This window comes from Hemiscyllium ocellatum, chromosome 26 (assembly GCF_020745735.1).
Source record: "Hemiscyllium ocellatum isolate sHemOce1 chromosome 26, sHemOce1.pat.X.cur, whole genome shotgun sequence".
Lineage (NCBI taxonomy): Eukaryota > Metazoa > Chordata > Chondrichthyes > Orectolobiformes > Hemiscylliidae > Hemiscyllium > Hemiscyllium ocellatum.
The window spans coordinates 3,550,343-3,567,074 of record NC_083426.1 but is presented as its reverse complement, the minus strand read 5'-3'; the positions used below and the strand labels follow the sequence as shown (position 1 = coordinate 3,567,074).

The following is a 16,732-nucleotide window of genomic DNA, read 5'->3' as shown; positions in this document are numbered from 1 at the left end:
ATTCATCATTGTATTAATATTCGATGAGGCTGCATACATAATAAGGTGGTGTATCAATCTGCTCCTGCATATTTAATAAGGCTGGCTCCGCCCTCTGGAACGGGCCCCTACGTCACAAAGGGCACAGCACGATCCCGGTTAACCATTTCTGTCCCACGCTCCGATCTCAGGCTTCACTTTGTTCACAATTTCCGTCCAATCCCAAAAGCAGCTCCGCAACTCAGACTGGACCCCCCAGCCCCAACCACCCCCACACCCACCCCCCCCACCCACACCCACACCCACACCCCCAACCACCCCACCCACACCCACACCCCCAACCACCCCACCCACACCCTCCACCCACCCCCACACCCTCCACCCACACCCACACCCACACCCTCCACCCACACCCACACCCCCACCCACCCCCCCACCCACACCCCCACCCACACCCCCACCCACACCCCCCCCCCCACCCACACCCACACCCACACCCCCAACCACCCCACCCACACCCTCCACCCACCCCCACACCCTCCACCCACACCCACACCCACCCCCCCACCCACACCCTCCACCACACCCTCCACCCACACCCCCCACCCACACCCACACTCCCACATCCCCCAACCACCCCACCACACCCCCACCCCCACCCACCCCACCCCACCCACACCCACCGCCCCACCCACACCCCCAACCACCCCACCCACACTCCCACATCCCCCCACCCACACCCCCAACCACCCCACCCACACTCCCACATCCCCCCAACCACCCCCCCACCCACACCCACACTCCCACATCCCCCCAACCACCCCCCCACACCCCCACCCACACCCCCACCACCCCACCCACACCCACCGCCCCACCCCCATCAACCCCACCACACCCACACCCACCCCATCAACCCCACCACACCCACACCCACCACACCCCCACCACCCCACCCACACCCCCACCCCCACCCCCCCAACACCCACCCCCCACCACACTCCCACACCCCCATCAACCCACACCCCCACCCCCACCCCCACCACACTCCCACACCCCCACCCCCACCACACTCCCACACCCCCATCAACCCACACCCCCACCCCCACACTACCCCCCACCCCCCACACTACCCCCACCCCCCACACCACCCCCATCAACCCACACCCCCAACACCCTCACCAACCCACACCCCCAACACCCTCACTGCCACCCCACACACCACCCCCACCCCACACCACCCCCACCCCTTCCCACCCCCCCACCACACTCCCACACCCCCATCAACCCACACCCCCACCACCACCCCCCACACTACCCCCACCCCCCACACCACCCCCATCAACCCACACCCCCAACACCCTCACCAACCCACACCCCCAACACCCTCACCGCCACCCCCCACACCACCCCCACCCCACCCCACCCCCACCCCTTCCCACCCCCCCATACCACTAACATCCCTACCACCCTCACCACCATCCCTTCCCACCCCCCACACCACCACACCCCCACCACCCTCACCGCCAACCCCCACACCACCCCCACCCCACACCAGCCCCATCAACCCACACCCCCACCCCCCACACCACCCACACTCCTACCACCCTCACCACCATCCCTTCCCACCCCCCCACCACTGCCCCACCCCCACACACCACCCCCCTCCCTCACCACCGCCCCTCCGCACCCCCATACCACACTCCCCACCACACACCACCCCCACCCCCCACCACCCCACACTGCCACCCCACCCCCCCACCACCTCCCACTCCCCACCCCCCCACCCCACCCTCACTCACCACTAACTCCTCAACAACCCCACTCCCACTCCCAACACCCCACTCCCCACCCCACATTCCACACCATCACCCCACCCCACCCCCATTCCACACTACCCCCCCACTCTCCACCACCCCACACTCCACACCAACCCCCATCCCCCACCCCTCACTACCTCCCACTCCCCACCCCACATCTCCCCCACTCCACACCAACTCCCATCCCCACCATGGCCCCTCCCCACCCCGCCACCCCCACACCACCTCCCACTCCCCGCCCCACCCTCACTCCCCACCCACCCTTCATCACCCTCACTCCCCACCCCTCACCAACCCCACTCCCACCCCCACATTCCACACTACCCCCCACTCCCCACCACCCCACACCAACCCCCATCCCACACCACCTTCCACTCCCCACTCCACACCAACTCCCATCCACACCACCACCCCCCCCACCCCCTTCCCTTCCCCCCCTCTCCCCCATCCCCTTCGCCCCCCACCCCCTCCGCCCCTTCCCGCCCCTCCGCCCCCTACCCCTTCCACCCCCCCGCCCCCTACCCCTTCTCCCCCCTCCCCCCACCCCCCTTCCCCCTAACCCTTCTCCCCCCCACCCCCACTCCACACCAACTCCCATCCCCACCACCGCCCCTCCCCTCCCCACCCCATTCCCCACCCCCTCCCCCTCACCCCCCTTCCCCCTAACCCTTCTCCCCCCCTCCCCTCTCCCTCCACCCCCACTCCACACCAACTCCCATCCCCACCCCCACCCCTCTCCCTCCACCACCCCTCCCGCCCCACAGACCCACACCACCCCTCCCTACCCCGCCATCCCCACCCACTCCCACTCCCTAGCTCCCAACTGCCACCCCACCACCACCCCTCCCCATCCCCCACCTGCCATCCCTCCCCATCCCCCACCTGCCATCCCTCCCCACCCACCGACCCCCACCTCCCACTCCTCCCAACCCCACAAAAGTGATTACACTACAAAGTATTTATTTGACTCTAAACATTTTTCCAATGCCCTTTGGCTATAAAAGACTCAAGGGAAATGTATTAATTTGTCTTGAACTTAAGTAACATTGGATGTATTTATAATGCCTGTTACTGCCCTCCTGTGTCAATGCATTGTAATTATTGCTAACTCATGGTCCTGCGCAGAAACAATATGAAACCACATTTTATGACACACAAATAGTTTACATATGAGGTTGGGAGAAATACGTTACATATTATTGAAGAGGGAATACCTAAATAACAGGAACTGCAGTTCATCCAACAGGAAATACTGGTGGAAATCTGATTGTGGACCACAAAAGCAGTTATGCAATCCCTGAGAAACAGTGACACAGTGCCATTGCTACCATGATTAAAAGGTGAATGAGTTAGTCCAATTATTAAATCAGTGATACACTGTTTAGCCAAACAGAAAAGAGATTGAAGACTTATTTTGGAAAACAGAACATGAAGTATCCAGGATATAGGTTTCCTCACATCGCTGGAAGGTTTGTTTTCAGACGTTTTGTCAATATACTAGGTGACATCTTCAGTGAAACTCCGAATGAAGCAATGGTCGTGTAGCCTGCTTTCTATTTATATGTTTGAGGTTCTTTGGATCAGTGATGTCATTTCCTATGGCAATATCATTTCCTGTCTTTTTCTCAGAGGGTGGTAAATGGGATCCAAGTCAATGTGTTTGTTGATAGAATTCTGGTTGGAATGCTATGCTTCTAGGAAATGCCAGACTACTCAGACCCCTTGACATCATGGTAGCCCACAAACCCACCAACACACTAAAACAACAGCTAATGAACTTGAAAAACCCAATACAGACAAGAAGCAAAACTAATGTCATTTACAAAATACCTTGCAAGAATGTAACAAACAGGGCATTGGGCAAACAGGCAGAAAACTAACCACCAGGATACATGAACATCAACTAGCCACAAAAAGACATGACCCACTCTCATTAGTATCCTTACATTTGGATGAGGAAGGACACCACTTTGACTGGGATATCATATCCATCCTAGGACATGGCAGAGACACACACAAGAATTCCAAGAAGCATGATATTTCAACCGAAACTCTATCAAACACATTGACTTGGATCCCTTGAGAAAAAGAGCGGGAAATGATGTCACCAAAGGAAATGACATCAACAACCCAAGAAAACCCAAACATATAATAGAAAGCGAGCTACACCGCTGGTACTTCATTTGGAGGTTCACTGAAGATGTTACCTAGTTTGGTGACGAAATGTCAGAAAACACACCTTCCAGCTCAGCGAGCACACCTACATCCAGAACCTCAACCTGAGATACAAACCTTCTCAAAATATGAAGCATTCCAACAAGAAACACACACTGTTTAATTCTGCACCATCACAAACACTTAAATCACTAAAGAGTGAAGATAGAGACAGTATAGAAGCAACTTTGCTCCATATCTAACCATGTGCTATCTCTGTCCTGGTAGTGTTTGATTTGCCATATAAATACTTTGGCTTCAAGAGCAGGTCAGATGCTAGGAATCCTTCAGTGAGTGACTCATCTCTTGGCTCCACAAAACCTGTCCACAATGTACAAGGCACAAGTCAGTAGTGTGGTGGAATACTCTCCACTTACCCTCAGAAAGCTTGACAACATCCTAAACAAAGCATCCCACTTGACTGGTACTATATCCACAAACAGTCACTCCCACCACACCTATCCTTACAAGCAGCAGTGTGTAGCATCTACAAGATATACTTCAGCAAGGCTCTTTATAAAAAAGTTCTCGTCACACTACCATCAATCCTCCTGTGTCACTAAGTCAAAAACCTGGAACTCTGTCCCCCAGAATTGTAGTGGTACCCATACCAAATAGTCTGCAGCATTTTAAGAAGACATCTCTTACCACCTTCTCAAAGACAACCAGGGACAACACTGACCCAGTCAGTGACAGCACATCACAGAAACAAATAAAAAAATTCTACTGAGAAGGTTTATTCTGTATTTAATCCCACACTGTCCCTATCCTGGATGTGTGTAATGGTGAGAGTGTAGAGGTAATTTTACTTTTTACCTGCCCTGGAAATGAGAATCAATGAGGATTGTGGAGTGAATTAGAACAGGGCCACAGGTAGAAACAAAACTGCAGACTCAGATGAATAAATATCCTGTGATTTTACCATGAGACTAATTCTATGTTCACAGCATTCTGAACTTCCCACCCTGCTGTTTTGATGTAGCTGAGGAGGGGGTGGGATGAGGATGTATCTGACAGCAAACAGTTTGATAATTGACCCTGCAAATAAATAAATTAATTTGTTTTTTATTTGTTGTATTCTGAATCTATTGAGGTCAGCTCCCCAGACCATATTTCTATGTGATTCTGTAGAAAGAAAAACAAGTTTTATTTCTACAGCACATTTCACATACTTGGGATGTTCCTAACATCCAATGAAGTACATTTAAAATGTAAACAGTGTGGTAATGTAGTAAACACAGCTGACTAGTATCCCATCAAAGGCTGTTCAACTGTTTTGAGTTTAACAGAGTACAAAACACAACAGGCTGTTTGTACAAAGGACACGCCCACAAACAGCAATGAGATAATTGGAGGGATAGTTCAGTTTCACTATATTAGTTGAAAAATAAATCTCAGTCAAGACATTGGGGTGCATTCACCTGCTCTTTGTTATAAACGTTTTAATCCATCCAAAAGGATAGACTCTTATTCTACAGACCTATACAAAGGACGGCAGAACATTTCATTTATCCAATATCTTTAAAGTCAGAATCACAGAACTTTCCCCTATTAACACAGTATTTCATCAAGCACATCAGCCTACATTACTTACTTACTTAATATTGCTTGATTCCAATCACCCAATTAATTCAATTTTCTAATACCAAATAGCTGATTTCATTTTGCATACTCCTAATGATCCGATTTAAACACCTTTAGCACTGTTTAAAGCAAGCAGTGGGACTTGAACCTCCCACCTGCTGACTCCGTGATGATAGTATTTACCTGCTGGTCCCATTGCCTTCATAAGAATAGAACAAATAAAACCCGGGCAATTTCCTAATTGACAAACTGCACGCAAAGCTAAATGTGCTAAAATAATCTGGCTGGAATGTAATTAAGTTTACAATTAGTTACTATAAATCTAAATGTGCTCCTCAGTGGAGCAATAGTTCTGAATAGATGTTGAAATAAAAATTATTTGTTGCAGGACACTGGCAGCAACTGGAATCTGTGCAAGTTCACAAAGCACAAACATTGTTGGAAAAATTATTCAGTACTCCAAATACCACTACTTATTATCATCATTTGAAGTATCAGCCATCTTTCTCCGTATTTACTATTCTTTGTATAAAGTGCTTGGATAGATTGAAGATTGTGAATGATCAATAAAAGCAGCTTGATTTGAGCAAGTTGCTTAAAGTACTGAATTTTTCACAATTGGTTTCTTCAAGAACTAATGCAGCTGGTGCTAGGACAGAATAGTCTGTGTGGATGTGAAGACTAAGATGCACACTGAGCAGCAGGGGCGTAAAGGGAAAAGAAGGGCTGGAAATAGATTGGGGTAGAGAATGAGAAGTGAATGGTAGCAGGGAGAGACAAATGAGAAGCAATACAGCGAGAGGAGCAATGCTGAGTGGGAGATAGGGAAATGGGAGAGAGATGCATTGATCAGCTGATAACTTGTAGGCAGAATTGAGGTGGATTAACTGCTACATTTGCTTCAATAACACAAATTTTAATATAATCTACTTCATTTGAAGTGCTTTGAGATATTGACGGTACAGTATGGTGACATATCCTCTTATGCAGTTCATTGGATTATCAAAGGACTGTTTAACCAGGTTAAGCTGCAGTTCCTGTAAAACCATCAATATTATGGAGTGCACACAGATACTAAATAGGTTAAAATGCTTCCACTTATAGAACGTGCTGATACAGTGAAATGAAGCGGGCTGGAGACAGATCATGTAGAATGTTAAAACCAGTAGTAACTACTGGGGCTGAATGGCCTGTCTGTGCAATTAATTCTATGTAAGAATGATTTGCAAAGAACATCACAATAAAGAAAGGACAACTTCAGCACTTTTTCAGTTTATTTAAAAAAATACTTCAAAGAAATGTTCTATGTATTTCATTTGCGCGCTCAAATTTAAAATCTTACAAAGCAACATTTCAAAAGGTTAAAACATGCTTCATATAGTGAGCTAAAGAAATTCACTGAGCAAAGGGTTAATATCACATAGAGGTTTATTTATTTTAAAATGTACCATCTGCTCACACTCCGCGTCATTAAAAAGTTATTACACCCTTCACTGAGACAAGGATTTATAGGGTTTGCAATAGAACTAAGGCCAAGCAAAGCAAAGCTTACTTCCCAAGCAAATGCTTTTCTGGAAATCATAATTGCAGGTAAGCTTTTCATGAATACATTTTCTCAGTGGACCACTGGCTTTGCACAGAGGTGTGTGTGTGTGTGTGTGTGTGTGTGTCTGTGTGTGTGTGTATGTATACACATGTGTTGAGCAGTACTTTGTAAAGTCAGTACAAATGCTTGCCCATTCACAAGATTAGGTAACATGAATCTGGTGCCCGCCCCAAGGTAAATGAGCACATGCAGAGCATGAATGCTCCTTTACTTCTGATTTGCAAGGGTGTGGGTGTATGTGTGGAGGGAGGGGACTGGGAGCTCTTGTGTTTTATTTTGACATGGTAATGAACACACCCAGGAATCAGGGAGGGGCCACTCCACCAAAAGGTAGGGGAGTGGCTTATCTATTCGAAGAGTTATTTAACACTTGCCCAATTCTGGTAGATCACAGCAAGGAACCAATGTTCCCACGAAAGCCTTAGCTGAATGTGGGCAGCACACTTTCCACTGGATGATACTGGATCACCAGGAGTCCTGAGAGATTTATTGCCCAAACTGCTCCATGGATTCTGAAGCCATTTGGACAATCCCTCCCACTGGTCCAATTGAGACCAGCATCATATCCATAACATATGCATGAGCTTAGTGTTTCAGCAACTCATTCAATGAAACACATCGGTGGATCCCCCATCCAAATCTCCAATGATATCTGGTAATATTCTCAAAGTCCTATTCAATAAGTTGTCAAATGGAATCTAGCCAATTTCAAGTGAGCCTTCCATCGTTTGTCAGTGAATTAATATTTTCTCAACCCAGACAGTGTACACTTACAAAGCAAAACATTCCACTTTTGGGACTGAAGGAAGGGCCTTATTATGGATGGCAGTGGATTAAAGCCAATGGGTGAGACATAACGGACAGGTGATCCACAAGTGTCTACCTTCCCCAGTCTAGCATAGAATCAGATAAATCCACATGTAAGACGACATTCGCTCTTGGATCCAGACGATGGAAGATGTACAACATGACAATGTAATGATCCTAAGAACAGACTTACACAATTGCAGTTGGACATTGCATTGACCCTCAGCCCCCACCCCCAAAAACAGACAGACTTGCAGTGCGACAGCGTCACAGTTCTGAAGATTTATAAGCCAATGATGTCGATAACGCATGCACACTGGCTGAAAAGTTTACATTAATGTAAATATACTCAACACAAATACAAAAATACAACACCCCTGAGGGCATTAACTCTGCTACACTGATAGAAATGTTCAAAAATAAAGTAGATGTCTTCATAAATTACTGCTAGATACATTGAGGCATTTCAATAATGACGACTATTGGTAAATTAAGATAAACCTGAAGGAATTCTCCTGCAAGCTACGATATTACAATATCTTAAAGGAGCCATACTTTGTTTTAAAACAACTTACAAATATAAATGGATAAAAAATTACAAATACAGTAAAGTGATTAGAAAATACAAGTGCCTGGGAAGCAATTTTTACTTTGAACGACCAAGTTTTACCTTAAAAAAATCATCTTCGGGACAAGACAATGTATATAGCTCCTCTCATTAAAAAGTGGAGAACAAGTTTGTGGAATTCCTACTTCCCTATATGTCTGGATGATTAAATTATTCTTCAGTAGAAAGTTGTCCATCATGTTGGCAAGTGCTTATTGCTTAGAAGCCGTTTACACAGATTCAATTATTTGACCATTAAATTCTGCAGGTTTAAAAATTAGAATGCGCCATCTGCTTAGAGCATTTCTGTCTTTACGGCAGCCGTGTCAGAGATTCAACAAACGGGATTAGTTGAGGCATTGGTTGCAGGAAGTAAATGATAGACTTGTTGAAAGAACAATGTTGGGAAAAACAGATTTTTCCTGAGGATCAGCCACCTAGTTTCAACTTCGTTCAAGGATGCAGGATTTAGAAAATGGCTGAATGACTTATTCCTGTTCTGACGTTTTATGGTGATTCAATTAGTAATCAAAGCAAATAGAGAGCCCAAATGAATAGTGACAAAAGGTATACAATGGACCCCGCATTAGATGAAACTTTGTCATATTGACAGAATAACGTTGAGTGACTAACTTGACTAATCCTGTTTCTATGTTCCAAATGGGTAACGTGCAGTGAGCTACCAGGTATAGTGACTGGAATTAAGAAAGAAATTATTTTCAGTGTGTATTTATCACCATAATACCATTGAGTTTCCTCAAGTATATATGTATGTAGCTAAAGGGAAGCATGAAACATTCACTGAAACAGGTCTTTTTAGTGAATCTGAGTTGAGTTGCCCACACCAAAAGTGTGTTTGGGAAGCTGGTGAAACTGATAGAATATAAAAGGTATGAGAGACTGTTGGATACAATAGTTGAGTCAAAATGAATGAGCCAAGTGGGGTGAATGATGCTGTCTCTTGTGATGAGTTAATCCAATTATTTTGACATCAGGTTTGACAGCAAGACAGACCTGGAAAGTCTTCCACCTACAAGTTATTGGCAGCAGCATCTTTATTATCTTACTTCACAGCACAAGAGAAATGACATTTCAAGTGTCTTTAATGAGCATTAAACATTTACGATGCATTAAGGTTGTGAAAGGTGTTATTAAAACGCAAATTATACTCTAATCCTTTAATACAAGTTGCAAGGTTTCCTTTTCATGCCCATCCAACAATGGAACTATGTGCTCCCAACCTTCCATTTTTTTCCCATCAACATAATCACCGTCACTGCCAAACAGATCAATAATCACCGTCACTGCCAAACAGATCAATAATCACCGTCACTGCCAAACAGATCAATAATCACCGTCACTGCCAAACAGATCAATAATCACCGTCACTGCCAAACAGATCAATAATCACCGTCACTGCCAAACAGATCAATAATCACCGTCACTGCCAAACAGATCAATAATCACCGTCACTGCCAAACAGATCAATAATCACCGTCACTGCCAAACAGATCAATAATCACCGTCACTGCCAAACAGATCAATAATCACCGTCACTGCCAAACAGATCAATAATCACCGTCACTGCCAAACAGATCAATAATCACCGTCACTGCCAAACAGATCAATAATCACCGTCACTGCCAAACAGATCAATAATCACCGTCACTGCCAAACAGATCAATAATCACCGTCACTGCCAAACAGATCAATAATCACCGTCACTGCCAAACAGATCAATAATCACCGTCACTGCCAAACAGATCAATAATCACCGTCACTGCCAAACAGATCAATAATCACCGTCACTGCCAAACAGATCAATAATCACCGTCACTGCCAAACAGATCAATAATCACCGTCACTGCCAAACAGATCAATAATCACCGTCACTGCCAAACAGATCAATAATCACCGTCACTGCCAAACAGATCAATAATCACCGTCACTGCCAAACAGATCAATAATCACCGTCACTGCCAAACAGATCAATAATCACCGTCACTGCCAAACAGATCAATAATCACCGTCACTGCCAAACAGATCAATAATCACCGTCACTGCCAAACAGATCAATAATCACCGTCACTGCCAAACAGATCAATAATCACCATCACTGCCAAACAGATCAATGAAACTACAGGCCATTCAGCCTTGATTTATTCTGCTATTCAATGAAAACAACTTGAGCTCAATTCCATTTACCCACTTTTTGTCCATACACGTTGATATTCCAACCCAATAAATAGCAACTGATCTTATTGTGGGGAAACAGAGCTTCACATTTTCACTATCTGAAAGAAAGTGTTTCTTGATTTCACTCTCTGATTGATTGATTCTGATAAAGATCAAACCCCTTTTATTCTGGAATTACTCCAGAAGGGAAACAATTCTAACAGAATGGTTTTATTATTTTAAAGTATCTCAATTATGTCACGCCTAACTTTCTCAACTCAAGGGAATACAAGCCTAAATTTATGGAACTGCTTCCCCTAACGTAGCCCAAATATTACACAAACTTCCTGCACAGGTTGAGTTTAACAGCTGAACTTTGCCATGTCAGTGTGAAGATCACAGGTCATACTAGTTATGCTTTTCCCACAAGCTGCACTACAGCTTTGAGGACTTAGAATTTACTCGGGGATGCTGTTTCAGACCTGATTCAAATCAAGCAAATCACACTTCCTTGCCTATTTATCGTTTTAGGACATTACCTTCCTGGAACCTAATCCTCCTGATGGTACACAAAGACAAGGGGATCAAAAACAGAAGCAAAGATGGGGTTGAAAAGACAATCTTCTGAACAAATTTGAACAGACTTGTATTAAAGCACCTTCCACAGCCACCAGATGTCTCAAGGTACTTAATAAGTGAAGTACTTTTGAAGCATAATTATAGTAATCAGGAATTGTAATTGTAGTGGAATGATCAGCACAAAAGGCCATTCATCCCATCATTCCAGAACCAACCTAATTACACTCTTATCCCCTATCCTAAGTGCGCAAGTTGTAGCAAGATAAGCAGGTCATGTGGTTCCTGAAGCCTTCTGTATCATTTCAATTGGACCTGCCACCTCAACTTGATTTTCCCCCTCTTTCCCAATATCTTTCAACTCACTTAATGACAAATAAAAATCTACTCAGAGCCAGAAATTATTCCTTAATTAGCATTTATCCAACTCTTTTCGAAATTACTGAAGTTGCTCCCACCACCACTTCAGGCTGTGCATTCTGTATCACAACTTCTTGTTTTAAAATAACGTCACTTTTTCCCAGCTTCCCTTTGGCTTCATTGTCAATTACCAAATATTTGTAATTCTGATTCTTGATCTTCCATTTGGTAAGCTAGCTCCCAGTGATTTGAACTCATTGAGGCCCTCAGAATTTTGAGTGGAGGTTAAGTTGGATATTTTAAAATAAAAAAAACCTTGTTTTGAAGTGGTCAGCTCTTTAGGTAAAATGAATCACTGGCAGTGAGGATAAGATTAAATTAGTGAGAATCCAACATGGAGAAGGACCCAGAATCTCTATGGTTAAGAATAAGGAGCACATCCCTGAACACACTGGCCACTTGTGCACACAAGTCTAGCATCGCTTTCATTACCAATTTCAAATAAAGTTCAATATATACAAAAACATCAAAAATGTAGGAAATTTGGCAGTGGGGAGTACTAAGTGATATTATGACGGTCTATTAATGTGATTTAAGGTACTGAGGAGGAAAGGTCATTTACTCAATGCAGACAGGGTTGGGCTAAGATGAAGAAAAGTCAAGATTTTTAAAAATCCCATGGATAGCTCTATTGTGCTTCAAACTTTCCAGCACCTGGGGCTTTCCTCATACTTTTGGCTCTGCTGTCAGCTAATTGATGGAGATTGACGGTCGCCACTGTAGCTAGTCAAAAACTCTCATCACAGTATCAAGAAACTACCAGGAAGTGAGCTAGTTTTCTTTGGTTGCAATTCCTATGCTCTAAAGCCCTGCTGAAGTGTGAGCTGGACTAGGAGATAACATTGGGAGAAGGCAATTCAGCTTCCTTGAGACTGCTCATCTATTTCATTAAATCATAGTCACTCTGAATCTTAACTCTAATTTTCCTTCCTGCTGCTGTAATGTGTCTAATGAAGCGTTTCAGATTTCTACTATGCTTTGTGTGAAGTACCACTCTGGACATCACCTACGAAATGTCCTGATTCTACATGTAGTGAACTGAGTCTCTCTTTCCACAACGATTACAGGGAGGTGAAAAAAGGCATAGCACATGCTGTATTTACAGACTGCAAAGCCTGAAGAAATTCTGAACAGCACTGATGAACAATAATTCAAAAGAGAGACTGACTGAATGATGGCTGGTGGTGAGAGACACTGCTCATCAGATATTACACCTTCTGGATAAGGGTTTGATGAACTGCAGTCAGCATTTTTCACCAGCTTCCAGATTTTTACAAGTTTCAAAACAATAGCTTGCTCCTTACATAATGGCAAATAAAATAGAGACCATTTTGCTCATCTTAGTTTATCTATCCTTCAAGTCCCCTAATCGTGGCTTTAAAAAGATTTTCCTTTAACTGTTAGATTTTAAGGAGACACAGAGTTGAGTGGATGACAAGGGGCAAATTTGCAGAAGGTTAAGCAGTCCTAAGGTCATATGTAGTCCTAATCAGCATGATCAAACAGAGGGCAAGAGTAAGTATGCCAACAAATCTGCATTTTTTTCTCTTTTGCAGCCAAATGTAGAACCTTGGCAGAAAGTCAAATGATTCATTTCACACGGGTAAGGGCTGGACGACAAGAGTGTCAGTGATAGACTGCACCTGATACTTTGGCTCAAACATTGTGGAGGTGAAAGGAACTCCGAATAGACCAACAATGCTGGTTTAGCAGTGCAAAGCTCAGCAGCAGATGGCACCACAGGATATGGCCAATACTGACCTGGACTTTGGCTGCAGCCAAAAGTAATTTTTAAAATATTATTCACATATGTGGGTATTACTAGCTAGGCTCACACTTAGAGCCCATCCCTTAGTTAATCAAATACAGAACATGCAAGATACTTCTGCATGCACTTGGCTGGTGTTAAATATAGGATCAAGAATGTGGTGCTGGAAAAGCACAGCAGATCTGGCAGCATCCGAGGAGCAGGAAAATCTGACGAAAGGCTTTTGGCTGAAACATAGATTTTCCTGCTCCTTGGATGCTGCCTGACCTGCTGTGCTTTTCTGGCACCACATTCTTGACTCTAATCTCCAGCATCTGCAGTCCTCACTTTTGCCTGGTGTTAAACATAAATAAAAGTTACACAGCCACATTTAGAATTTGCCACTATTTCCAATGTATACACTCCATACAGCTATGTCTTTGAACTCATTTTTGCTGCTTACACAAATTTCAAATGCTGAGCCAATTTATTTTAGAAAAAAGTTCTGAGACTCTGAGAGGGATTGGACTGAGAGGTTTCAAGAATAATGGGCGGAGAGCACATTAGATGCAGAAGGACTGGGAAAGTGCAGTGAAACAGGGAATCGGTGAAGTGGTGCATTTTAAGAAGTACAAATGCTGGATCACACAGAGCAAGTATTTGATTTCCTGAGATCAATGACAAGCTGCCAGTTCAGGCATGAATTGCAGATTCACTGTACACTGGATCAGATCCTGGCTGCAGCACAGATCACAGCAGAGTAAGGTAGCTAGAATCAGACATTTTATAAATAGCAGAGATGTGCTCTCCTGGTCTGGTTTTGATTGCTTAAATGGGTGGATATTCCATTACACTCCACCCCAAAATGACCACCTGGCCCTTGTTTTTAAATCTGTTCCTGCTCTGGTTCGACTGTGTTGGTACTTTGTGGATGGTGAGGGCACCTGCCTGTATCTGGTAGGCCCGATGCAGAGAATAATCTTTTTCTATCATCTTGCACTGCGGCTGTGCGAAAACCTGACCCTTAAAAAAAAATCAATGCAGCGACACTCAGGAAAGATCAAGCAGGCTTACAGGGCTCCTTCCCCTGGAGAAAGCCTGGTAAGTGCCTCGAGATTATGGAAAGGTTTAATAGGGTGACACAGGGAGACTGTTTCCACTCATAAGACAGATCAAAAAGAGAACACAAATAAAAGATAATCATTGACAACATACTACAGAATGAGAAAGGAGCTTTTTCAGAATGAAAGGAGTGTAGCAACCTCAATCACGCCATGTGGCAGACAGCACTGACATTTATGGAAGGGCCTGATGCATAGTGCAGAGAGAAAGCAAGAGAAGGCAAATGAGAAAAAGACTGGAAGAGGTAATTAAGAGTGGGCAGTGTCTCATGTGGACTACAACAGGCAACTGACAATAGTTGGAACACTTAGCCTTCTTCATATTTGTATTTTCAACATGTTTTATAATCCAATGGGAAGTGCACGTTGTTGGGCCAAATCCAAGATGATAATTATATGACAATAACCTTCTAGTTACAGTACCCAGCATTTTGCCTTTTTTTGGATTTTTAAATTTTATTTATTCTGAGAATGTGGAAGGCACTGGCAAGCCAACATTCACATTCACTGTCTGCCCGAACTGTGCACAGCTGAGCCATTGAGAGGGTAATTGTGAATTAACCACATTGATCTGGAATGACTGGATTCACAGATATTAATGCAGGCAGAGTGAGACCGGCAGGTTTAATTCCAGCAGAGTAAATCGGACCTTGGTAGTTTCAACTAAAAGCAACGAGAATGTAAAATGACAGCAAATAGCATTGCCTCTCTTCATTTTAACCAATTAACAGGACAATTAAAGGGGCAGGCTCCTTTACCTAAGCTGGTGATTTGTAATGCTGGTCACAATCCTGTGATTTTTTGCACCTGTTTCTCTGTGACCCACTGCAACTTCAGCACAACTATTTTTTGTTCAGCATCTCATCTAAAGGCGGAAATTAAATAGGCCCGATTCCTATCCATGAGTTGGTCAAACGTCTGTGTAAACACGACCAGCAGGCACTTGCCAACTGCTCTGGAACGTCACTGCAATTCAAGAAGCACACTTTAAGAACGGCACAATTTCTTCACCAAAATTTGAATCCCGGCCAACTTATAAAACTAAAACTTCACATCCCTGTTTAAAAAGAAAGAAAAAATATTTATTTAAAAAGTTGAATATGTACACACGTCATTGTGGAAAACCTTGGTGATCCTGGGTCTGATGACTGTGATCTTCCTGTATTATTGGCAACTTAGCCTGGACTTCAGGTTTTATTACTGTGTCATCTGAACAGCTCACATCAGTCTCTGTCTTAATCTCTTTAGAAGTGATTTCAGAGTCATTGTTTGGTTCTGCTTCTTCCTGCTGGTATTTCTTCAGGCGTATGTGCCAGGCTAAGCTGCAAACGGCAGACACAGTTTTAAACTGATGTATGACATTTCGAGGAATAAAGTATATGTCGTTGTCCGAGAGTTGGATCCTGGAATACCGGATGCCCTCTCGCCTTAATTGGTTGAGTTTTGCTTCATCCACCCATTGCACACACTGAAAGAAAAGGGTAATACTAACATTAGTCTATGACAAGTGACACTGACACGGAAGCAGCTGGAGTAGGCATCTTGCGATATGACTTGCTAGTTAGATTTTGTCCTAAACCCTTCAGCTTGACAGTTTATTTTCATCGTATAAGTTGCTGAAGATGCAAGGAAGGCAACAGCATATGAGGGATTTGTGAATGGTGGGACTAACAGTTGACTTCTTTAGCCAATGGGATTTAATGACAGTTCTTTCTATCCCACAAGATAGGGGAGGAAACAAAAATTGGATTAACATCAAGAAAACAGACAAAAGAAATCTAGAAGGGTCATTTGACCCAAAAGGTTAACTCGAATTTCTCTTCATAGATACTGCCAAACTTGCCGAGCTTTTCCAGCAATTTCTGATTTTGTTACTGATTTACAGTATCTGCTGTTCTTTTGTGTTTAATTAAAGAAAAATACTAATTTATTTAAAATTTCTAATGCTTTACTAGCCTCACAAATGAGACCAGTTATTTATTTTCTGAGCTGGAAGCAGAGAGACATTGCAGGTACATTTATCTCATTTGAATGTACGTACATCCTCAGTACCTTCCAAACTTTTCAGTGAATTAAACC

At 44.2% G+C, this 16,732-nt stretch overlaps 1 protein-coding gene across 1 annotated transcript in view; it reads right to left on the bottom strand.

The window, feature by feature from the left end:
* Nucleotides 1–13,802: 13,802 nt before the first annotated feature.
* Nucleotides 13,803–16,732, bottom strand: part of LOC132828295 (lysine-specific demethylase 9-like) — a 68,542-nt gene continuing 65,612 nt past the window's right edge. Inside the window, exon 7 of the mRNA XM_060845275.1 lies at nucleotides 13,803–16,121. Within this exon, the coding sequence (XP_060701258.1) occupies nucleotides 15,765–16,121 (357 nt within the window). The 3' untranslated portion in view covers nucleotides 13,803–15,764. The remainder of the gene's footprint in view (nucleotides 16,122–16,732) is intronic.